General features: G+C 45.4%; 1 protein-coding gene across 1 annotated transcript in view; it reads right to left on the reverse strand.

Moving 5' to 3' along the window:
- Positions 1–26,753, reverse strand: part of LOC146829238 (sodium- and chloride-dependent neutral and basic amino acid transporter B(0+)-like) — a 1,256,359-nt gene that overhangs the window by 973,351 nt on the left and 256,255 nt on the right. Inside the window, exon 7 of the mRNA XM_085606669.1 lies at positions 22,088–22,228. Within this exon, the coding sequence (XP_085462795.1) occupies positions 22,088–22,228 (141 nt within the window). The remainder of the gene's footprint in view (positions 1–22,087; positions 22,229–26,753) is intronic.

Consider the following 26,753-nt stretch of genomic DNA (forward strand, 5'->3'; position numbering starts at 1 on the left):
TTTTTGTGGGGGGGGTGGGGGAGGGGGGGGGGTTGGAAGGGAGGGATTGTTTGAGTTTTTTGCGGCGATTTTACCGCATTTATCAAAAAAGAACAAGTAAAGTGTTAGGGACGAAGCAGACTTTTAGTAGTGTGTCAGTTGTATTAATCATTACTTGAAACTCAGCCAGGGTATATTATCGTTCAAGCCCATGGTGTCTGTGCTGAGACGGTGTACCCATCTTTGTTCTCTTTCAAAGAGGATTTTTTCTGCATTGTTTTTTGTTCCTACTAGTGTTTCGATTATGATCCACTTAAGGTCATCAACAGAGTGTTTTTGTTCAATGTAATGTCTGCTCATTTTTGTGGTCTCTGGTTTGCATTTCACGTTGCTTCTATGCTCGCAGATCCTCTGCTTGACTTTCCTGCACGTCATTCCGATGTATCTTAGATTGCAGGGGCACGTGATCATGTAGACAACATGAGATGTATTACAATTTGTATGTTGTCTTATAGTCCACATTAGGTTTGGTGTTAGTTGAACAGTTTTGGTTGATGTAGTCAGATGACACACTGAGCATTGTCCACAGGGGTAGTGTCTGGTGACCGGTCGCATATCCCACAGGGTGTTTGTTAGTTTCGGAGGGACTGGGGGTCGTGTATGTACCAATATATCTTTTATGTTCCTCGTCCTCTTATTGGCAAATCTCGGTTTTTGCCATTTCAGGGTACCGGAGGTCAGGATACGCCAGTTCTTGTTAATTATTTTCTTAACTGCATTGCTCGCTGTACTGTAAGTCGTGACACAAGTAGGTGTATCATCGGCGGGGTTTCTCTGTGTTGTTTCTAGTAGGCTATCCCTTGGTTGGTTTCTAGCCCTTTTTTTGCATTTTGATATTATTTTCGTCGGGTAGTCTCTTCTCAACAGCTTGGAGCTTAGTTCGTTGGCTTGTTTTTTGTATTCTGTTAGTTCACTGCAATTACGCTTAAGCCGTAAGAACTGGCTATATGGTAGGTTTTCTCTTAACGGACGTGGGTGAAAACTGTTGAATGAAAGCAAGCTGTTTCTGGCAGTGGGTTTGAAAAAGGTTCGTGTCTTAACAGTATCCTGTTCTACGTAGATTGTAAGGTCGAGGAAGTCTAGTTGCATATTGTTAGCTGTGTAAGTAAATCTCAAGCATTCGTCTTGTTTGTTCATCCACTCATGAAAATTACTTAGACTTTGTTGGTCACCTTCCCAAATTACCATGATGTCATCAATATATCGTTTCCAGAATCGGATTTTAGTCTGATATGGATTTCTTGCACTGTGTATGTAAATCTTTTCGAAGGCGCTCACGTACAGTCCTGCTACGCTCGGCGCGAATGTACTGCCCATAGAAGTTCCGTGTCGTTGTTGGTACAGTTTCCCTTCATACTCAAAATAGTTCTCTGTGAGTGCCATAGCACAACATTGTAGAATGAAGTGCCGTGGAGTTTGGTATGACCAGTTTTGGTCAAAAAGTATTTCTTCAAGAGTTTCCAGGGTTTTTTGTTGTGGCAAGCTGGTGTATAAACTCTCTACATCAAAACCCACAAGGAGCATGGTGTCAGTAGAGAAGGTTTCGTTCTTAAGGTAATTTAGTAGGTCACGTGTGTCCTTCAAATAGGTGGGCGTCTTTTGTACCAGCGGTTTCAGAAACTGGTCCGCAAATTGTGAAAGAGGCTCTAGGACTGACCCTATGCCAGAGACTATTGGGCGGCCTGGAGGTGGTCTCTTCTCTTTATGTATTTTGGGGAGGGAGTAGAAGTATGGTATTTTTGGGGAAGTCGTTTTGAGGAACTCTGCTTCATTACGTGATATCCACCTGTTGGTTTCAGCTTCATCTACCAAGATCCTTATTGTTTGTTGCAGTCTTGGTGTGGGATCAGTTGAAATGATGGTATAGAATTTGTCGTCAGATAATAGGTCTAGGCATTGTTGATTGTAGCCTTCTTTGCTTAATAAAACGATTCCTCCTCCCTTGTCTGCTGGCTTTATTATAATGTCTTCATTGTTTCTCAATGTTTCCAGAGCTTGTTTTTCAGCTTTTGTTAGGTTCATGAATGGTTTTTTTGTTGATTGTGTCAACTCACCAACTTCTTTCATTACGGCTTGCTCAAAGGTTTGGAGCTCGATGGGGATTTGGTGGTTCAATGGGCAGAAAGTGGATTTAGGGCGTAACGATGTATCTCCTTCCCTGTTGTTGGTATCTTTGTTTGAAAAGAAGGCTTTAAGTTTCAACTTTCTGCAAAATTCGGCGACTTCACATTTCGTTTTGAAAACATCCAATGTCGGGGTTGGTACATACCCGAGTCCTTTGTTAAGCACTGTCTCTTGGACCTCAGTAAGGGTTGTATTAGTTAGATTAATTACAAGCGAGTCGTGCTTGTTCCGGGTTTCTCTTTGGTCATGTTGGACATGCTCCTGGTTTGAACTTGTCTTTCTTGGTCTGTCCACGTGACTCCTTTTCTTCGTCCCCTTTGGTTCGTCTGACCTCGTCCTAAAAAAGACGGTTGTTGCATGTATGGTCCCATAAAATGCCCCATTGGTGGGGGTCCTGTAGTAAATGGATTCATCCATCCCTGGAAATTCGGTGTGTATGGTTGGAAGGGAATTGGTTGTTGGTTCCCGTACTGAGGGGTGCGCCAGGTGTTTGGTCTACGTTGTTGTTGGCGTCTGTAGGTGCCTCGGTTTCTTCTGGGTTGTCTCGTGTCATCATTGTTCCAATCCGAGCTGTCGGTTGAGGTGCCACTGGTGTCGATATCAGACTGGTAGTCAGGTATTTCGTAATCATCTTTGCTATATGGATGCATTTTTTCCATAGAGAAGCGTTTGAGGTATTTTCCTAGTTTCTGTATTTTGTTGTTAGTTATGTATTCTTTGGTCTCATTCATTTCTTTATTTATTTCATCCAGTCTTTTTTTGTAGACTGTTATTTGTACCATGTTCCTAAGTTTGGCTTCACTTAGTTGGATCTTGATGGTTAAAGCTTCTGTCAGTCTCGTAGCTGTTTTTATAATCAAGACTAGGTAGTCTCTCGTGCACTTCCACGAAATGGCTGACCAGTCTTTGCGGAAAGCCAGATCTTTAAGAAAAATACGTGGTGCATTATGTACCCAGAGGCCTCTGGGTGCTGCATTGGCTCGAAGATATTCCGTCATAATGACACCATGAATAGCAGTCCTTACTTGCTCTTTTTTGATTTCAGAAAGTTCATCCCAATCTGTGTTTTGTTCTATTGTTTGTGTGAGGTCGCTGTTTTGAAGTAGTGATGGTAAGGAAAGAATTGCGTTTATTTCGTCTGCTGAATAGCTCAAACCAAGATTCTCGGCCATGGTTGGCTGGTTAAGTTCAAGATTTTTTCTGTAGAACTGGAGAGCTATATACCTTGCTCTTTTTCAGAGGAGAAAGCTTGCTGTATCTCCTCGTATAGAAGTAAAAAATGAGGCTCCCACAGCTGTGCGCTGCTAAATATATTGTAATCAAAAGAGGGGGGGAGCTAGAAGAAGCTGTCATCCATTCTGCTTCCTGTCGTGTACTCAAAATCAAAATCAAAGGGAATGGATCACTTGTAACTGAAAAAAGAAGGGGTTTCTAAAACGTTTGATCCGTCAGTACCTTAAATAGGTATTCTGAGAACCCTCAATCACGTATCATTGGTGGTATGGCGGTTTATCTTGATTCTCCACCTTATTTATACGTGTCAGCATTTTCATTGGGTCTCTTTTGTATAATGCTTCCTCCACCTGGAGGGAACCACTGATTTTTCAGTAGTGATCAGGACTGGTCGTGCAAAAGTGGTATTGTGACGTTAAAAATGTCTTTCTCACACTGCCCAAAATTAATATTTATTGTCCGGTGTGTGAGGAGACTCTTTAAAAAAAGTGAAAAAGGTCGTGCAGTAGGTCAGATTATGTAACCAATGCACTTGTTGGTGTCCAGATCCAAAAAAGGTCGACATGTTTCCGCCCTTCCACTGCACGACCTTTTTCACTTTTTTTAAAGAGTCTCCGCACACACCGGACAGAATAAATATTAATTTTGGGCTGTGTGAGAAAGACATTTTTAACGTCACAATACCACTTTTGCACGACCATTCCTGATCACTACTGAAAAATCAGTGGTTCCCTCCAGGTGGAGGAAGCATTATACAAAAGAGACCCAATGAAAATGCTGACACGTATAAATAAGGCGGAGAATCAAGATAAACCGCCATACCACCAATGATACGTGATTGAGGGTTCTCAGAATACCTATTTAAGGTACTGACGGATCAAACGTTTTAGAAACCCCTCTTTTTTCAGTTACAAGTGATCCATTCCCTTTGATTTTGAGTACACGACAGGAAGCAGAATGGATGACAGCTTCTTCTAGCTCCCCCTCTCTTTTGATTACAATATATTTAGCAGCGCACAGCTGTGGGAGCCTCATTTTTTACTTCTATACGAGGAGATAAAGCAAGCTTTCTCCTCTGAAAAAGAGCAAGGTATATAGCTCTCCAGTTCTACAGAAAAAATCTTGAACTTAACCAGCCAACAATGGCCGAGAATCTTGGTTTGAGCTATTCAGCAGACGAAATAAACACAATTCTTTCCTTACCATCACTACTTCAAAACAGCGACCTCACACAAACAATAGAACAAAACACAGATTGGGATGAACTTTCTGAAATCAAAAAAGAGCAAGTAAGGACTGATATTCATGGCGTCATTATGACGGAATATCTTCGAGCCAATGCAGCACCCAGAGGCCTCTGAGTACATAATGCACCACGTATTTTTCTTAAAGATCTGGCTTTCCGCAAAGACTGGTCAGCCATTTTGTGGAAGTGCACGAGAGACTACCTAGTCTTGATTATAAAAACAGCTACGAGACTGACAGAAGCTTTAACCATCAAGATCCAACTAAGTGAAGCCAAACCTAGGAACATGGTACAAATAACAGTCTACAAAAAAAGACTGGATGAAATAAATAAAGAAATGAATGAGACCAAAGAATACATAACTAACAACAAAATACAGAAACTAGGAAAAGACCTCAAACGCTTCTCTATGGAAAAAATGCATCCATATAGCAAAGATGATTACGAAATACCTGACTACCAGTCTGATATCGACACCAGTGGCACCTCAACCGACAGCTCGGATTGGAACAATTATGACACGAGACAACCCAGAAGAAACCGAGGCACCTACAGACGCCAACAACAACGTAGACCAAACACCTGGCGCACCCCTCAGTACGGGAACCAACAACCAATTCCCTTCCAACCATACACACCGAATTTCCAGGGATGGATGAATCCATTTACTACAGGACCCCCACCAATGGGGCATTTTATGGGACCATACATGCAACAACCGTCTTTTTTACGACGAGGTCAGACGAACCAAAGGGGACGAAGAAAAGGAGTCACGTGGACAGACCAAGAAAGACAAGTTCAAACCAGGAGCATGTCCAACATGACCAAAGAGAAACCCGGAACAAGCACGACTCGCTTGTAATTAATCTGACTAATACAACCCTTACTGAGGTCCAAGAGACAGTGCTTAACAAAGGACTCGGGTATGTACCAACCCCGACATTGGATGTTTTCAAAACGAAATGTGAAGTCGCCGAATTTTGCAGAAAGTTGAAACTTAAAGCCTTCTTTTCAAACAAAGATACCAACAACAGGGAAGGAGATACATCGTTACACCCTAAATCCACTTTCTGCCCATTGAACCACCAAATCCCCATCGAGCTCCAAACCTTTGAGCAAGCCGTAATGAAAGAAGTTGGTGAGTTGACACAATCAACAAAAAAACCATTCATGAACTTAACAAAAGCTGAAAAACAAGCTCTGGAAACATTGAGAAACAATGAAGACATTATAATAAAGCCAGCAGACAAGGGAGGAGGAATTGTTTTATTAAGCAAAGAAGGCTACAATCAACAATGCCTAGACCTATTATCTGACGACAAATTCTATACCATCATTTCAACTGATCCCACACCAAGACTGCAACAAACAATAAGGATCTTGGTAGAAGAAGCTGAAACCAACAGGTGGATATCACGTAATGAAGCAGAGTTCCTCAAAACGACTTCCCCAAAAATACCATACTTCTACTCCCTCCCCAAAATACATAAAGAGAAGAGACCACCTCCAGGCCGCCCAATAGTCTCTGGCATAGGGTCAGTCTAGAGCCTGTTTGACAATTTGCGGACCAGTTTCTGAAACCGCTGGTACAAAAGACGCCCACCTATTTGAAGGACACACGTGACCTACTAAATTACCTTAAGAACGAAACCTTCTCTACTGACACCATGCTCCTTGTGGGTTTTGATGTAGAGAGTTTATACACCAGCTTGCCACAACAAAAAACCCTGGAAACTCTTGAAGAAATACTTTTTGACCAAAACTGGTCATACCAAACTCCACGGCACTTCATTCTACAATGTTGTGCTATGGCACTCACAGAGAACTATTTTGAGTATGAAGGGAAACTGTACCAACAATGACACGGAACTTCTATGGGCAGTACATTCGCGCCGAGCGTAGTAGGACTGTACGTGAGTGCCTTCGAAAAGATGTACATACACAATGCAAGAAATCCATATCAGACTAAAATCCGATTCTGGAAACGATATATTGATGACATCATGGTAATTTGGGAAGGTGACCAACAAAGTCTAAGTAATTTTCATGAGTGGATGAACAAACAAGACGAATGCTTGAGATTTACTTACACAGCTAACAATATGCAACTAGACTTCCTCGACCTTACAATCTACGTAGAACAGGATACTGTTAAGACACGAACCTTTTTCAAACCCACTGCCAGAAACAGCTTGCTTTCATTCAACAGTTTTCACCCACACCCGTTAAGAGAAAACCTACCATATAGCCAGTTCTTACGGCTTAAGCGTAATTGCAGTGAACTAACAGAATACAAAAAACAAGCCAACGAACTAAGCTCCAAGCTGTTGAGAAGAGACTACCCGACGAAAATAATATCAAAACGCAAAAAAAAGGGCTAGAAACCAACCAAGGGATAGCCTACTAGAAACAACACAGAGAAACCCCGCCGATGATACACCTACTTGTGTCACGACTTACAGTACAGCGAGCAATGCAGTTAAGAAAATAATTAACAAGAACTGGCATATCCTGACCTCCGGTACCCTGAAATGGCAAAAACCGAGATTTGCCAATAAGAGGACGAGGAACATAAAAGATATATTGGTACATACACGACCCCCAGTCCCTCCGAAACTAACAAACACCCTGTGGGATATGCGACCGGTCACCGGACACAACCCCTGTGGACAATGCTCAGTGTGTCATCTGACTACATCAACCAAAACTGTTCAACTAACACCGAACCTAATGTGGACTATAAGAAAACATACAAATTGTAATACATCTCATGTTGTCTACATGATCACGTGCCCCTGCAATTTAAGATATATCGGAATGACGTACAGGAAAGTCAAGCAGAGGATCTGCGAGCATAGAAGCAACGTGAAATGCAAACGAGAGACCACAAAAATGAGCAGACATTACATTGAACAAAAACACTCTGTTGATGACCTTAAGTGGATCATAATCAAAACACTAGTAGGAACAAAAAACAATGCAGAAAAAATCCTCTTTGAAAGAGAACAAAGATGGGTACACCGTCTCAGCACAGACACCATGGGCTTGAACGATAATATACCCTGGCTGAGTTTCAAGTAATGATTAATACAACTGACACACTACTAAAAGTCTGCTTCGTCCCTAACACTTTACTTGTTCTTTTTTGATAAATGCGGTAAAATCGCCGCAAAAAACTCAAACAATCCCTCCCTTCAAACCACCTCCCTCCCCCACCCCCTCCCCCCCCCCAAAAACCGGGATCATCCACTAGCCCCCGCTAAACCTTTCAATACTTGACTGTTCACTAACACATTCCACAGCATGGCATAGAAACCAATATCGTCTCGCAAATCAACTGATAGTACTTTAACTGTTTCCATTGTTTTTCCTGGGGAATACTCTCCCTTGCTGTCCTCCCTTTGTTTTCACTGTCTCTGTATAAACCATCCCACATGAGATCCCGCTCCACACGAGCCCTGGAGGTCAGCGTCAGCACAAGTTGTGCACAGCCCACAGAAGAGGTAGGAGCATCGAGGAACGACTCTGTCCCACGGCAAGAAGTATCGACGGAATAGACCATCTAACGGTACCTCCTTCTTCGCCACTCTCCCCCTCCCCTGTCCCCCCCCCACTTCTCTCCCCATTCCCTTTGTTTATTAATTAGGCTACGCGCTCACGGTGGCAACGCAGCAACCTGAACCCGGAACTGCGATAAGGTAACTCTTCTTGTTGTCTCTGAAATCACTGGGGAGAAAAGGGATTTCGCCCGGTATTAAAACACACGACCGCAAAACGATATTAGTGATACCGAGAGATATCACCAAGAGCTGGCGCTCTACCCCACATTGTGCTAAAATTACCACTATGGCTTAGATAGAGTAGCCCTCCACTTCCTAACATAAGAGGAATTGACTATACACTCAAGCGTATAGATGATTGAGTATTATACATAACTCTCCCCCACCCCCCTTGGTCAAACCTCAGCAGTATGATAAAGACTTGCCATTTTTAACAGTTCGCTTTACAGTGTGATAAAGAATTGCCATTTTTCTCATAAGTCTGCTTGAACTAGTACTTAGAACCAGTACTCGCATCATTGTTTGTCTCTTTTTATATTGTATGTCTTTCTGTTCTTAGGTAACATTATCCTTGAGGTACTTTAAGACCTCGTGTTTACGAAGTTACTCTGTAAACTCTCCTTCAGAACTGGGCACAACCGATTCTCACAACCACTAGGCCCTGAAGAACGCGCAACGACCCCCTCCTGGGGCACTGGAAGGGCAGAAACATGTCGACCTTTTCTTGATCTGGACACCAACAAGTGCATTGGTTACATAATCTGGCCTACTGCACGACCTTTTTCACTTTTTTTAAAGAGTCTCCTCTCACACCGGACAGAATAAATATTAATTTTGGGCAGTGTGAGAAAGACATTTTTAACGTCACAATACCACTTTTGCACGACCATTCCTGATCACTACTGAAAAATCAGTGGTTCCCTCCAGGTGGCGGAAGCATTATACAAAAGAGACCCAATGAAAATGCTGACAGGTATAAATAAGGCGGAGAATCAAGATAAACCGCCATACCACCAATGATACGTGATTGAGGGTTCTCAGAATACCTATTTAAGGTACTGACGGATCAAACGTTTTAGAAACCCCTCTTTTTTCAGTTACAAGTGATCCATTCCCTTTGATTTTGAGCATCCGTATAATAGTCACACTAATGAGGTCAGACGAGGGTGACAATGCGTACGCATTGCACAGGTCATGTCCGAGCCGTGCGTACGCTTTGTCATTGAATGCAATGAGGTCCGACGCGGGTGACAATGCGTACGCATTGAACGGGTCATGTCCGAGCCGTGAGTACGCTTTGTCATTGAATGCAATGAGGTCTGACGCAGGTGACAATGTGTACGCATTACACGGGTCATGTCCAAGCCGTGCGTACGCTTTGTCATTAAATGCAATGAGGTTCGACGCGGGTGACAATGCGTACGCATTGCACGGGTCATGTCCGAGCCGTGCGTACGCTTTGTCATTGAATGCAATGAGGTCCGACACGGGTGACAATGCGTATGCATCGCACGGGTCATGTCCAAGCCTTGCGTACGCTTTGTCATTGAATGCAATGAGGACCGACGCGGGTGACTATCATGCATACGCGTCGGACAGGCATGGTCCGAGACAGGCGTACGCCTTGGCCATTGAATCGTATGGAGATGGGTGCATGTGTATATTCAAAATACGCGTTGTACAGTCAGTTGAACGAGCCGGGCGCACCCATTGGCTCCGGACTGTCATGGAGACGGATGCGGATTCAAAACTTGTACGAGTTGTGCACTGGAAATTCAGTTGGATGCCTACAACAATGTTGCAATTTCAAGTGTTCCATGAAGGTGAAGATTTGAACGATGCGGAAGGCGTGTACGAGTCGTACTTTTAAATTGATTGGCCAGATTCATAGAATGCAACCGTGTTGGACCTATCACTTGGGACACATGGCACAGATTCTGCCTCTGCAGCACAGATATAAGGCTGGCTGGCCCCCAGGCAGCTCACTTGCCTGCACTACATGCTACTGGACCACATCCCTGCTACCACTGCTGCTGTCTCTGCATCCTCTGGTTCCTGCTATGGCACATACTCTGGAGAGGGCCCCAGCCTTCACTGAGGAGGAGAACCAGGCCCTGCTGGATGGGCTCCTTCCACAGTACAGCAAGCTCTATGGGAAACCAGGATAGCAGGTGAGTGTGCAGTCCACTGACTTCCTAATTACGCATGTTGGCTGGCTGACTAGCAGTACTAGCAGTGTGTACACCAGTGGCAAGCATTCTCAATGACTACTTTCATCCCCCAAAGTGTGTGGGTACATGTAATGAATAGGTTTCCTGCTGCTAAAGTGCATTATTGCAAGCTTAAACTATCCAGGCATTGTTAACATGTCAGACATGCAGGTGATTTTTCCTTCCCCATGGTTGCACTACCTGCATAATTCATTTCCCTTTGTGATGATGACATGTATATCCAAATGTGTGCTGCACAAATCTGGGGCATGTGTGTTAATGTACTTTTCACTTTGTCATCCTCACAGGTTGATGCCCACCAGAAGCAGGAGATCTGGCTGACCATCGCCCGGGCTGTTCGTTCTGTGGGGGTCTACAAGTGCCGGATCCGCAACTGCCAGAAGAGGTGGCAGGACCTTCGAGGCTGGACCCGAAGGATAGCTAGAGTCCAGCTGAAGCTGTCACCTCCACGCAGGAGGGGCGGACACCGGACCCTGACTCCCCACATGCTCCGGATACTGGCGGTGGTCTTCCCGGACCTGGATAGGCAGCAGACGGCCAGACAGCAGCAGGAAGGGAGTAAGTCCATGCCTAATCTGTGTACTATGTCTGACATGCTAATTGCAGTCTTTTGGCCTGGTCACACTTCCACATTACGTAGGTCTTGTAGTCCAAAACTCAGGTCCCTCAATTGTGTGATGCACCCTCCTCATCTGTTCCACAGGTGTGGCCCCTACAGTCTGTTGCTTGTGTCACTAGGGCACTGTGTCCCTGCAGTCAGCTATGCTTCAGCTACCGGTCAGCATCTGGACTCTGTTGTGTTACATGGGTGGGTCAATTGTTTACACAATGCCTGAGATCTGACATGTGATCTGTGTGTGCCCTAGAGATGTGTACCAATTGCTGGTCTGACTCGCAACATGTGGCTGGGGTATTCCAAACAAACCCATGCAGCAGGGGACTCCAATTTTGGGGCCTCAGGAGTATGTATATCAAGTATGTCACACTTCCTTAGCCACCTGACTACTGTCCAGGGCCAAACAAACCTGGCCAGTCATGGCTCCTCAAGGGCATTTAGAAACACTCTGTAATCCCACTCCTGTGTATGAAATTGCAGGTTGTGCTTAGTGACATTTGCCCTCAGGTGTCTGCCTCTGTATCATTAGGGTGTGACTTGTTGTTATGTACAGCCGGGGTGTCCATGATTCAGCGTGTCAGCATGACATCGGAGATGTGACTGTGAGAGACAAGACCTGTGTGACATATAGGTATGTGATCATCTGACAGCGCACAATGGTGTATGCAACTGTGTCCTTCATGCAGCTGGGTTACATGCATGGAAGACTGTGATGTGTTAGTGTACAGGGATTTGTGTTTGCAGAGACTCATATGTATGATTTGCATGATGTGGGGTCTTCTGGGTCCTGGACATGTTGTTTACATGGGATGGGCAAGTGTGCCGGTCATCTGCAGAGTTAGCTTTGCCCCTGAGCTAGGATTGTGAGTCAGTGTATATTGTTGTTGTCTGGATGCCCTGCCCCTGTGACAGGAGACAGTGTTGACTGACTTTCAGGGCATCCCAGTGCCATGGCATTGAACTTCCTATGAATGATCCTGCATTGTGTTCAAGTGTGCACCATGCACCCCATTGTGGCATTGCCCATCAGGACATGGGTACACCATAGTGTGTGTTGCTGGAATGCTTCACAAGCATGTGAAATGAGTCTCTGCCCATCCCTTCATCCGGACACCTGTACTGAGTCAGTAGCAAGAGATGTGCTGTGTGTATAGTGACATACTGCTACATGTTCACTTGCATGTACAACTAATGTGTGGGTGGTGCATGTTGGCACATTGGGGTGTTAGCATCCAACATGCAACGGACATATGTGTGAAAGTCAAGAAGGGATATGTTTGCCATGGTTGATGTTGAGAATGACAATTGTCTTATTCTAAACAGTGTTGGCACTTTGAGCTGTGTTCAGCTGTTGATGCCAGGGCTTGCCCTGTGATGTGATGTACTCACTGTGGTGTGTGCAGTCGGTGCAGGTGACTGATGTTGTTCTCTTACTTCCTATTCCTATCCATATACATCCACGGCCACAGGAGGGGACAGCTCCACGGACCAGGAGGAGCCACAGAGCCTGACAGGGACAGAAGGAGAGGAGTCGGTGGACCCAGTGGCACGGAGGGCGAGTGGAGCCACACAGAGGAGTCGTCAGCACCATCACCCCCAGCTGAGGGCCACAGCAGCTCTGAGGATGACTCCCTTGTGGAGGTGGGTGTCAGCAGCCACCAAACCCCAGCTAGTGAGGCTGTCCCCGCCACCGCCACCACCACCACCCTCCCATCGGCTCCCATCCCAGAGGTCCCTGTGGGCTCCCGTGTTCGTGAGCATGTCTCCTTTGTGCCAGGCACCGCACCCCCTGCCCCTGTGTCCCCTGCTGCCCTGAGTGAGGAGTCTGTGGACTTACTTCGACAGATCCATGTAGGGCAGACGTCGATGCTGAAGGTCCTCCATGCACACACAGGTCTGTTGACACAACTGGTGTCATTCATGGAGAGCATTTCATCGGGCATGTCTACCCTACAGAGGACCAATCAGTCCGTGGCCTCCTCCCTGACGGCAGCAGTGTCCCTCCTCCAACAGTCCCGCACCGCTCCTACCCCTGCACCACCCACGATTCCTAGCACCCTACCTGTCCCAAGCAAAGAAACCCCCAAACTAAGGTCTAGACATGCACACAAAAAAAGCATGGGACTCATACCACACTCACAGGGACTGGTTTGCAGACACACACACAGTCATCCACAACCACTCCGCAGTCCTCCGAGACCTCTCCCTCCCAGCCCCCTTCCCTTGCTTCACATGCAACCCCATCTCCCCAGGAGCTCTTCCTCGGTGACCTTGGCCTCTTCCCCACCGACCCTGCAGATCCTGATTACAAGGGGAAGAGGAAGTCCCCACACACAGAGGGGAGTGCCCCTCACACCCAGACACCCTCCCCCAGGCGCAGTCAGACAGAGACCCCCACCCGCAAGTCCCCCCGGCGCCAGAAGAGCAAGAACCCCCCGCCACCACGCAGCTCCAAGGCAAAGTCTCCGTCCTCCATGCCCCAGGCCACCACTCCAGATGTTCCCCCACCACTCCCTGCCCCGGGTTCCCCCACCCACAGATACACCATCCCCAAAATGCTAATACCATCCCCCCCCTAGCACTTGCTCCTCCCCACCTGGTCAGACAGTTAGTGCCACTGATGTGGGGACCGTGTCCCCCTTGCCCTGCCGACCTCACCTGTCCCCCATTCCGCTCCCATGGATGTAGGCACTGCATTGGAGTCCACAACCACCCCCGTCTGACTTGGGCACTGCAGTGATGAGCCAATCCACTCCATCTGACCTGCCCACTGGAGTTGTGCCGGCAACCAAACCATCTGACTTGTGCCCCTCAGTTGTGACAGCACCCACGACTTCAGTCAGCTCCACTGCAGTTGCAAGTGTTTTGCCTGCATCCCCCACCTCCTCACTGCCTCCTTCTGCTGCACCCTGATCCTGTCCCTGCGGTGCCTGGCCTGCCCCCATGTATGCCCCTCTGAGGGGATATCTCCGGTCCTTAGCAGTGCAGGCAAGCAAGGTGTGACAGTTGTCACTCTACTTCACTCCTTGGCATTTGGACATGGACTGGCCATTGGCCTTTTGTTTGCACAGACGTTTAACTTTTAAAATGCTGAATAAAGCTTTTTTCTTTCACCCTGTGAACTAGATTTAGCTGTACATTATGTTGATGATGTTTAACATGCCCTTGCACCTGTGATGCTTTGTTTACAATGTTGAATACTGATGTGTTGCTGTGAGGTACTCCCTGTGGGCCATGAGATATGTATCCTATTCTGGTGGGTATCCATGTCATCCTTTGCAGCTACCTGGGTGTGTCAGGATCAACTATGTGTAGACATCTCTCTGTGAGCATTTCATTTGCATGGTCACATCTCTGGCTTGCACCCATGCCTATATGATGTGCTTCCCATTGTCCAATTTGTCACTTCCACATACTTTGTGCTCATCAACACTGGACCTACAGGTGTGGGCATCATTGTAATAGGAGCAACTGGGTCCTCTGTGCAACTTGCTAGACATATGTTTTGGGTATGTGCAGATGACTTAGGGGAGACTCACGTACCCAGGCTGTTGTGAACAGAGCCTTCATTGTGTGGTAACTGATGGCTGACTGAACAAGTGTTCTGCAGACATGAGTGAGACTTGCAGTAAATATGTTTGGGGCTTCCACAGGAGTTGGGTCCCCTCAAGTAAGTGTGTTGTCCAGTGACATGGCCTGGGTCCATGGTGTGTGTTGTATGAGCATGTGTGTGTGTCCACATCCCTGTTCACACACAGACAGTGTTCCCTTGATATGTTCCTGTTGTTGATGGTTGCTGAGTTGTACTGGGATCATCCCACTACTTTTCCAATGGGCAACCAGATGTGTGGGTGCATGACACACTACTGTTAATTGGTGTATTATCATTGGGATTTGTCAGTTCTGAGTGGTGATGATGTTGTCAGACACAGATGGGACACAGTCAGGGTTCCTCAAGGCACCTGTTTATTTGCTAAATCATGTAGTTGTCCCTAGGTGGTAGTTTTCAGTGATTGAGACATTTGAATGTGTGTGTGACTGCTCCCACTTGTCGGGTTCATGGCTGCGATGCTGGCAGGTGTCAGCATGTGTGCCTTGTGGTTCTCCTTGGCTTCTGCATTGTCCTGGGACTGTGGCAGGTATTCTAGAGGTTACGTGAGCTTTGAGGTCATGGCGATGTACCGCATACTGTGCAGTATGTCTGTCATTCCCCAGGGTTGTAAACTATCCTTGTGTGATGTGTCTGTGCCCCTTAGTTCCTCCCAACATTCCTGTGTTTGTCATGGGTGCATGTGCAATGTCACCTGTCCATGTGGGCTTCACAGATACACATTGTTGCAGTTCAGGGTGTTTGGTGTTGAGGGTGGACTGATGTGAATGTTTGCATGGATGGTCCCCTAGCTCCCGTTTGCCCATGGATGAGGGGCCATGCTGAGTGATTTGTGTTTGTGTATGTGTGATGTATTTTGTGGAACAGGACACATGTCTGGGTTTCCCATGTTTGTACGACATCTGCCTTTGTCATCACAGTGGAGGTGTCATGCATGCTTGTGTCACCCCAGTGTCTGGTCCCTGGGGGTAGTGCTGTTGTGTGGCAGTCTCTTGCTGTGTTAGTTGGTGTTCATTCCAGCTTGTGTCACATGTGTCTGTTGTGCTCCCTCTCATCTCCCAATGCCTGATTGCCCACTGAGGATGTCCTAATGATAGTTTACTTTTCTATGGCACTGTGGCACTGTGTCCACATCTGTGTCACTGTGGTTCAGCCCCCCTCATGTGTTGTGTAGTTGCCTGGGGATACTGTGACACACACACACACATGCTGTGTCAGATGTGCAGTGTGAGTTTGCCTGTTTGTGTTTGTGCATCTGCACCAGTGCATTGGTATTGCTGTTGTGGCCGTTTGTCTGGATGCTGTTTCTGTGATTTTGCATGCTGTCCCTGTGAGTCATATCACATCATTGTGCACATTCATCCTGGTTGTTAGGTGCCATTGCAGGCATGGAATGTGAGTTTGTGAGCTGACACCTACAGTCTACACATGTTGTTTTGATTGGTGTGTCTATTTTCGAGATGTGTGCATGCTAGGTGATGGTCACTTCTGCTCTTGTGTCATTGTACACTGTATGCATTGTCAGCCCCCATGTGTGGTGCTTGTCTGCACATGGCCGAGAGTGTGTAATGTTTTCACAGCACTGTTAGCCTCACCACATCTCTGTGTGTATGGGACACAACCACTAGTCTGCCCCAGAAGTGTTTAATGTGTTGGGAGCAGGGATCATACATGCTGTTTGTTATTTGCAGCTTTGACCATGATGACACTTACCTTTTGGTCACTGTGATGAGGGGGGGTTTAGTCCCCATCACCACAATGCTCAACATCTGCTGCATTTTGGAAGCCCACACTTAACTTCTGTTCTACACAGTGAGTGGGTGTTCTTTTTACATTGCCACAGTGCTATGGTGATGCTTGCCTTGTGTATGTCACACTCATGTGTTGGTCACACATGTGCTGTTACTTACATTGTATGTCCGTAGCCATAATCACTGTTGTGGGCATTTATCACAGGCAGATATACCCGATGTTGGAGCATGCTGGATGTGTTGTGCATCACCCATCCTATGGCTGGGGGTGGCAGGGGTGATAGGCAACAGGTCCCCTGTGAGTGCGGGTGGCAGGGGTGATGGGCAACATAAGCCCTATGGGTGGGGGTGGCAGGGGTGATGGGCAACATCAGCCCTATGGTTGGGGGTGGCAGGGGTGATGGGCAACATCAGTCCTATGGCTGGGGTGATGGGCAACAGGTCTCCTGTGAGTGGGGGTGGCAGTAGTGATGGGCAACATCAGCCCTATGGCTGGGAGTGGCAGGGGTGATGGGCAACAGGTCCCCTGTGAGTGGGGGTGGCAGTAGTGATGGGCAACAGGTCCCATGTGAGTTGGGGTGGCAGTAGTGATGGGCAACATAAGCCCTATGGCTGGGGGTGGCAGGGGTGATGGGCAACATAAGCCCTAGGGCTGGGGGTGGCAGGGGTGGTGGGCAACATAAGCCCTATGGGTGGGGGTGGCAGGGGTGATGGGCAACATAAGCCCTATGGGTGGGGGTGGCAGGGGTGATGGGCAACATACCCCCTGTGAGTGGGGGTGGCAGGGGTGATGGGCAACATCAGCCCTATGGGTGGGGGTGTTAGTGGTGCTGGCCATGCAACCCCTATGGTGGGCTGTTGTTAGTGGCCAGGATGTGGATCCCCTGTGTGTGTGTGCCATTTTGCGGGTACGTGTCGTTTGTTTATGTGGTAGGTGTCTGACTTACCGCCTGCGCCGTCGGTTCCTGAGAGTTCCTGATAGATGTAGAGTACTGGTATGACCTGCGCGATGGGATTCATGAAGTGTTCGTGTCGTACACGCTGCTTGTTGCTCCATCTCGTACCCGCTGCAAGCTGGTCCGTCTCGTAGCCGTGTATTGAGTTGTGGCGCGAATCGTAGCTGATATGCTTGTTTTCCGGATGCTGTGACGTGCCGTACATGGCGACCCGTCCGGCGCATAGGAAGTACGCATCGTACTTGTCATGCCAGAAACTGCTATGGATACTGCTTCCGGGCGACTCGGTTCAGCGTTAGGAGTTACGGCTCGGACAGCTTGAATCACAGCCTACGTGTCGGTCGGGTTTTTGGCAGTTATGCGCATCGTACTTCTTCTGTAGGACGGTCGCACGGACGGCTACGGACAGCTGTCCGACTGGCTATCGGAATCGGCCCCAAAATGTAAAATATAATAAAATATAATATTTAATATATATTAATAATATATATGTTTTTGTGATATATTTAATTTTCAAAATATAAAATGAGCAAAACAATATTGATGATCTACAAACAAAATGGCAATGTATAACAACTAAAATATGTCTTATACATAAATATTATTTTGAAACATATATGTAAATTATTTAATATATTAAATATTTTTAAAAACCAATAATATCTAATATACTAAACAATAACCCAAAAAATGTAAAAACTATAACATCGCAAAGCCTGGGAATAGGCACAATGGAGAGGGCTAGAGCCTGGGAAAGCCTAGGGTAAGAATTGGTGACAAATGCGCAGGACAACAGTAGTGGGGCGAGCACTCCGAGGGTGGCAGAGCCAGAACGAGAGGATAGACAGGAGGGGCATTCAACCTAATGACATAAGAAGGTATAGCGCTGAAACACACGGAATCTGGGAGACTGATGTAAGAGAACCCAGTAGCACGTAGACACACTCACTTGTTTACCTCACCGCAACTCAAGGGTGGAGGGGGGTTTGTTTTGTTTCCAAGGGACAGTTGAAGAAAATGCGCCAGAGAATGTAAATGGCATGACGTACCCTGGGCGCCAGATCCGGGCCTCCGAATGAACATGAGTATGTTTACTATTGTTTAAAAGCCAATAAAATATGGTTAAAAAAAAACTATAACAACGCAAAATACATATTACATAATTTTATTACAAAAATAAAATTACGTAAAATATATTAAAAAAATACGTAAAAATGAATGAGCTAAAATGTACTCTTTTCTTTAAAATAAATGAAAAGTTCTAAAACTTAAAAAGTATATAAAGCAAATATCAAAAATATACTTATATTACTAACTCATAATTGTATTTGGATAACAACGTAAAAAAATTCTAAAATGTTTAAAAAATTGTAAATGTATAACAAAAGATATCTGTAATATTGTAAATGTGTATTCAAGATATATGTTAAAATGTTTTTAATTTATAATGTATTATGATATACATTAAAACTTGTTAGTTAAAAAATGGAAAATAAAAGTAAACCAAAAACATTTTGAATGTGAACTTCTAAAATAAATACACTTGATATTGAATACAAATAAATACATAGTAAAATCACATACATCTAATTTTTTTATATGATTTATGTATAAACCCAGATTAATGGTGGATAATAAAACTGAAAAAATTACTATTCCAAACTAACTAAACTCATGGAAAGTACTGGATAAAAGAAAACATTAAGAATTTGTAGTCCAACTCCAAACTAACTGAACTCAGGGAAATGGGCTGGATAATAGACCATTAACAATGACATTCTAACTCCAAACTAACTAAACTCAGGGAAAGTGCTGGATAATAAACCATTTAAAATTACTATTCCAACTCCAAACCAACTAAACTCAAGGAAAGTGGTGGATAATAAACCATTAACCCCTTCGGTGCTCATGACGGAACGGTTCCGTCATGAGCCACGGTTGAGCTGTGCTCATGACGGAACCGTTCCGTCATGACCACGCCCGCGCAAGATTCCGTCAGCACAGCGGCGGAATCTGCGCAGCATGGAAGGGGTTAAAAAGTAATATTCCAACTCCAAACTAACTATACTCAGGGAAAGTGATGGGTAATAAACCATTAAAAATTACATGCAGCGGTCTTGCACACACAATTAGGAGGTCCCCTTTTACCACGGCTGTCGCATTTTGTACTTTAACATTGCAGCAGGTGCAGCACTTGCCGCAATGTCCAAAATGCATGTTGTGCATTTTACTGCACTATGTGGCAGGCACCACATGGTGCCTGCCACTTGGTGCAGTGATATGACTCCCCCAGTGCACCCAAATCTCCCCCCAACACAAGCGGGGCCCGCGACGGGCCCCCAAAACCAATACCCACCAGCCTTTCCATGGCGGTTTCGCTGCCATGCAAAGGCTGGCTGAAGATGGCATTCTAATTTGGCCCACTGTGCCTGCTAGGCACCGCCACCATTTTATGGATGCAGACCGCTCCGCAAGGCAATCGTAAGGATTGCCTGTTGCGGTTCCGTGGTGGCAACCTTTGTGTCTGCCACGGTCGCATTCTGGATCCCCCCGCCATCGTAATGTGGCGGGGGAAAATTGAGGTCCGATGGCAGAAGGCCCGCCATTGCACGGCTGGCGGAAGCGGTCCTTCCGTCATCGTAATCAGCCCCTATATTTTTTACATAGATATTTTCAATTTCAATATTTCTTACATACATTTTGATATTTTTTACAATGATATGCCTTACCTTGATGTTCTGATTCCTCGATATTCTTCGCCCGATATCCATTACACTCGATATTTCTACTACGATATCCTGTCTGTTCACCACATTAAATTAAGAGCACGTGCAAAGGAAATATGGCTAAAATATCAGTAAGCAAAAGCCAAACCTTTACACTGGCTTAAACAATGTGGTTGCATCAACTCTGGAAAATTGCTGAAAGACCAAATATCATTGTGCTCCTGAACTGAAGAAACATCTCTAGGCCTCATTTAGAGAAAATTGATTCTCCCTCCACCATCAACCTTCATGCAAGCAATCCTATAATGCCTACCCAATATGTTGCACAGCACTGTTCTGCTTTAAATTAACATTCTCTAAATATAAAACATACACTGAGAGGAGCAACTCCGATAACATGTTCTTGGGACTTCCAATTCACTTAATTCATCTGAGTGTTCTTTTTTTTAGCCCTATCGATTCTTTGACCATAACTCTAATTTATGCAAGAGCACTGCATTCATAATTTGACACAATAACCAATGCCACAGCGCATTATAATACCGGGATGCAAAACTGCACAATTATTCTAAGATTTCCTACCAGAAATGGGGTATTGCTTTGGGAATAAATGTTTCTCCAGGGACTACTACAGGTTTTCCTCTATTCTTGGTTTTTTCATCATGCACCTTTCACCAAATTACTGGGTATATTAGAATTAAAGGAATTCTCACCAGTAGGGCCTATGTCGGATGGGCAGCATCAAAATCTCTGTTTTGAATTATTTAACACTGTATTTGTCCTGATCTATGCTAATTATCTTATATATCACTGCTAAATCTCTAAATGCCCCGTTGGGACATTTGGGGTCACCATTTTCTTATGTGTTATTTGCTGTGTCCTGGGAATGTGTCTGAATCTAACATTGGTTTACCGTGTTCTTGTAGGCAGCACACCTAGTGGCGTGCACTCTAACGTTTTAAGCAGTGCTTCACTGGAACACGTTAGATAAAACTATCCACACTGAGGTGCACTTACTCCAATCATTTGTCAACATCTTTCTATAAAATATATAAAGAATAACTTTGGATACAAGCACCAGGCTATTTGCCTTTACAAGAGTGAATGGAGTTTTCAGTTAGCAAATATTGTTAGATATTTCTTTGTGATCTTGACTACATAGTATCGCTTCTTGTTGTTCAAAGATAAAATCCACACTACAATATACAGCATTGATTGTCGAAAGGCTAAGTGGGAGGGATTTGTATACATCATAGGATTGTTTTGTCATATTTCTTAGGTTTGCATGATCATTCTTTCTTTACGCGCATTCTTTCTTTAATGTTTTTCAAGAGTTGTAAGAATGTGGACAAATATTGTCCATCGCATCTAGTCCTATGGAGCATAGAGCTTAAAGTTCTGCACAGTTTGTTTACGTAAATATAAAATATAACCTAGTGGTGGAGTTCATAACTGTTCATGTCACTATTTTCCTGAGATCACTGTAGTCATATTGAATAATGCCAGTTTAAATATTGATACACTAGAGTATCTAACCATCCACATCCAGAATGGACTTACTGTTCATTACCCTGTTAATATATAACAAAATAGGTCAATTTGTAAAGCACACATGCACCCTTGGGCATCTTGGCACTAAAGTAACAGGTATTTGGTTTCTGACTCAATGATACTCCTTTTATTGAACTCAGGAGGGTGACAGACCATGTAGGTGAAACGCAGATTGCTGGAGTGGATGTATTAGGCCACTGAGTCACTTCCCCTGAAAACCAGTGAATTTCCTTAAAAACATGCTGTGATTTATATGGTAGGCTCCCATTTGGCGTCACCATTTTCTTATAGGCAATCTACACTCTTTAGACTATGACTAAGCCACCATTTTACCTTATTAGTACATGAATGTATATGCACATCAGACCTTACCCAGGTTATTGAGAAAGAGAAGGTTAAAATCATATTTTTATATGTGAGTGTTTAGAAATATTAGCACCTCACCTCTGCGTCCCATAGTTTTGTGATGTTTGATTTTGTTCCAATGTAGTAGGCAATTCCTTCACCTGCACCCTCCAAGGTTGCTCCTCTAATCAGCAGTATCAGCAGGACAACATAGGGGAATATTGCTGTAAAATAAACAACCTGCCAAGAAAGATGTCAACCGTGAGAAATACACCCTGCTCCTTATACCAGGACTTATGATGATATTAGTTACATTCAGTCAGTGCAAAAAGTAAATGCTACTGTTCCTCTGCTTAGAGGAATAAGGAGCGAGTTTGATGGTAAATGGTGGAAGTATAGTCATTTGAAATCTATGGAGACTCTCTCTAAAAGCCAGCATAAAAAGAAAATTTTAATTTACACTCATTTGATCCATAGATAATGTATCATGAGAAACTAGCCTAAGTCAACAGACAGTGGGTTCACCAAATTGGTGAGCCTCAACAGTTTAGAAAAGAAAAATGCTTTGCTAGAGTCCCCTCACTGACTCAGGGTTGCCCCTAAGTGACATGCTTCATCATTGGGGCCATCCCAAGCATCTACTGCTTGGGGCGTGCTACAACTTGCGAGATTTACGTAGGAGCACTTATTTGTGTGAAACTATGTGTTGTGCAGTGTTGGGGGACTGGTGTTTGTGTTAGTTAAAAATACCTAACTAGTGAGTTAACAATTTATTCCTACTCCTAGCTGGTAAGATAAAAAGGGGTTAATAACAGGAAAGATATAACTGTTATGTGGTTATATTGCCTATTATTTTGTCAACATGTTTCGAGGTATACCATAACCTCTTATTCAGGACAGCATGGGATCCAGCCCCACGTGTACCACTCCGTGCAGAAACCTAACTTAAGGTGAAAAATTAGACTAATAACGTGCGCCTATTGAGCGCACTTGGTTATATACATATGGTTATTGATGAACACGTAGTATTTATATGGTAGCACTAATATGCCCCATGGTCTTTCTGGGTGGAAGGGCCTGTAGGACCTGTTCTCGTCATCCCTCCGTCAGTGTGACCTGTAAGTCCCAGGCTCGACCGCATATAATATGTTCAGAGAAGGGCCTGCTGGTGTGGTTTTCGATGTTGGAGCTCAGTCATTGGGTATTTATGTTATTTATCAAATTCATTAGCTATTGGTTTATTGTTAGATCAGCACTTTCGTGACTTATGATGTTTTGTATTGCACAATTACTATGAGAATTTCACTATTTCATTGTTTTATGCACTGGTATTGTTTGCTGAGTTTAGAAAGCAAATTTGTCATTTGCATCTATTTAAAATAATTTTAGGAGGGGGACAACGGCCCTCTGTAAACTATAACTTGCACATCAAATGCAATGCCTATGACCTCACAATATATATATATATATATATACCAACAAAAAAACAACATCTAAAAACACAATGCAATTAAATAGCAGTATATACTTAAACTGATCAATGATGCTACATGCATAGTCACCTCTTTCAAAATGTTACTGGTCAGGCCTATCTTTTTATGTGTGGAGTTCTCCGCCCTGACTGCCTAGTCTCTGTACTCATGAAATTACGATTAAAATGCTGTTTTGTGAATACTAAAAAAGCATCAACGTGTACGCTTACCTATGTAAATCAGGCTTTTGTGTTGTTAAAAAAACGTAAATTCATTGAAAAAAATGCAGTTAGAAACTGAGTTATGGTTCTTCTTAAATGTGTAAAACCACACAAATGTGCCAGTTCTGATATGTAATGGACAAAAAGCCCTCCATAAAACTCATTATTCATTAATAAAATCCTCTTATATAAATGGCAGTGTAACAATAGGCGGTCTAGCAAGAGCTAAACATGGATGATGACTTCAGTTACGGTATGTGTTGTGTGTATTTGTGAGAAAGTGCCCTCTTTCTGCATGGTAGCCCCCACTTTTTGATGAACTGCTGATGTGCTTTGACTGAGTGTGCCCTGGGCTCATGCAAGTCAGGTACACAGGGCCTATGTTCTTTCCCTAAAACTGCATTGAAAACAAAACCCAATAGGCATCTCTGGCCACAGGTTAGCCCCTGGTAAATGGTACCACAGGTACCTAGGGTACTGTGACCAGGGAAGGCCTCTAAGGGCTGCAACAGTAGTGCATGAGCCCTGTACCCCTACAGTATCTAAGTCCATTCTTAGACATTGTAGGTGCAGTGCTGCCATTAAGAGTATATGGTGCTGGGAGCTTATCATTATGAACTCCACAGCACCATAAAGGCTTCACTGAAAACTGAGAAGTTTGGTACCAAACTTCTCAGCACATTAAACCTACAATAACGCCAGTGTGGGATTTAATGAAAAATACACACAGAGGGCATCTTAGAGATGCCCCCTCCAGACATGTTTCTGGACCCATGAGCCTGCTGCTCTCGGGGGCTTGAAACAATGCACATCCTGGGATGAGGTGCCAAGCCTCCTCCCCAGGATGGGCAGGGTCCACAAAGGGGAAGCTACAAAGGCTTGCCACCTTTGTGAGTTTCCCCAAGCTACTTGCTGCTTTCAGCAACTGGTCCCCACTGGTTCTGTCCCCCACTTTAGGCGTGAGAACCAGCAGAAAAAAACAAGTGAGGAAGAGAGGTGTGCCTGCCTCTGCAAACTCCACCCCTCAGGTGGGGGAGGCGAGGTGAAGCACAACTCTCAGTCCCTGCCATCTTGCAGATGGAGGGACCCAGCCAACCAGGGAAAGGCGAATGCCCCCCTCCAACTGGAGGGTAGCATAATAGGGGTTGTACCCACCCCCGGGAAGGGACCCATTTGTCCCAACCATTTACCTACCTGTAATGCCCCTAAATCTAGTATTTAGGGGCTCCCCTGAATCTTGCTTCCTCAGACAACAAACCAGAAGGAGAAAACAAGTCGGACCGAACAGCCGTGCCGAAGCTAGGAAGAGGAGGATGCTCACTGACTTGTCCCCAGCCCAACTGGCCTGTCCCCACCTCGAACCTGCTCCAGCAAAATCCCGGTGTGTCCTGCAGCCAGCAACCTCAAAAACCCAGAGGACCTGCCTGCCTTCCATACCAAAGACTCTGTCTCCTGTGAACACCGGATTTGTTCATCAACAGACTCTGGCTCCGCAAGGATCTGCGGGTCTGCACCACTTTCCACCCGGCGCCCACGACCCGAGTTCGAGTGGCCCAACACCAAGAGGTCTCCCTGGCAATCTTGACCTGAAATCCGATGACCCCTGACCTGCCTCAAGTCTACAGCTGACGCCTGCAGCCTCAAAACGGAAGGTCCCCCCAACTGCAACAAGGCGCTGGTAAGAAGATCCGACCCTATAAGGCACTCCTGCACCTAATGCCCCACGGCCTTGGGTGGCCCAACTGATGGTGCCGAACCAACCCCCAGCATCCCAACTTACATCTCCAAGTGGTGGTTGCACCCAGAAGACCTTCATCCCGAGCCTGAAGTGTGTTTGCAAACCGGAGACTCTCCACTGAAAGCTACAGTGCACCCCACGCCAAGACAAAACAGCACTCTGCACCCGGCCGCCCCAGTGCCGCTGAGGGTACACCTTTTGTGCTAGCCTAAACCTCCATTTGCCCTGAGCTTAAGTCCAGGAGCTTTGCTCCCACAACCCAGTGGCCTGCGTGTCAGCAGTCACCAACCGGAGGCCACCTATTCCCCATTGGACAACATTGGGCCTCAGCACTCTGCACCCAGCCGCACTAGTGCCGCTGAGGGTGTAACAAGAGTGCATCCTTGACCCCGGGGGACCCCTGAGTCTAACCCCAGAATACCAACTTCCACAACACAAAGGGCCTCATGTAGGTAGCGAAATACCGGTCGGTAACGGCCGATTTTCGGTAAATATGCCGTTACCGACCGGTATTCAGACAAGTGAGATGTAGGAGTCCAAAAACCACTTTTCGGTAAAAATGAGGCGGTAAATACCGATTCATAGTTACCGAATTCTAAAATACCGATTCATATTTACCGAATACACAATTAACGAATCGATAAATATGAAGTGGTAAATATGAAGTGGTAAAAATCTAAAATGACATGTAGGAGCAGTCGGTAATTAAGAAATCCAGGAAAATCGGTAAATAAGAGTCGGTAATTAACACGGATGGAAAGCAGGTGGTAACCATCAACAATGCACATAAGCAATCCCAAAATGCAACAGCGTGGACAACATGGCCGCCATGTACGTCATTGCAAGGCGCCTACGTCTACAGGCAGCAGGACTGAGGGTGTGGCGACGGGAGGAACAAATCTACAGACAGCGCATCACACTATTCCAGCTGACTGATGCAGAGATACATGAGAGGTACAGGCTACACCCCGAAACCATCATGGACCTGATAAGGGACCTGCACCCACTCCTGGACCAGCCAACAAGAAGGGCGCACGCCATACCACCACATGTGCAGGTGCTCTGCAGCCTACATCTACTGGCATCCGGCAGTTATCAGGTGGTGACAGCTGCGGTGGGTGGTGTATCCCAGAGTTGCCTGTCCCGTTTCTTCAGGAAGTTCCTGGATGCCATGATGCAGAGAATGCACCACTACATAAGCTTCCCAAACACACAGGCTGCACTGCAGAAAACAAAAACAGACTTTTATCACATGGCACAGTTCCCCCATGTCATCGGCTGTATTGATGGTACACACATCCCAATCTGTCCACCAGCTGATACAGAGCACATCT

This window comes from Triturus cristatus, chromosome 5_2 (genome assembly GCF_964204655.1).
Source record: "Triturus cristatus chromosome 5_2, aTriCri1.1, whole genome shotgun sequence".
Taxonomy (NCBI): Eukaryota; Metazoa; Chordata; class Amphibia; order Caudata; family Salamandridae; genus Triturus; species Triturus cristatus.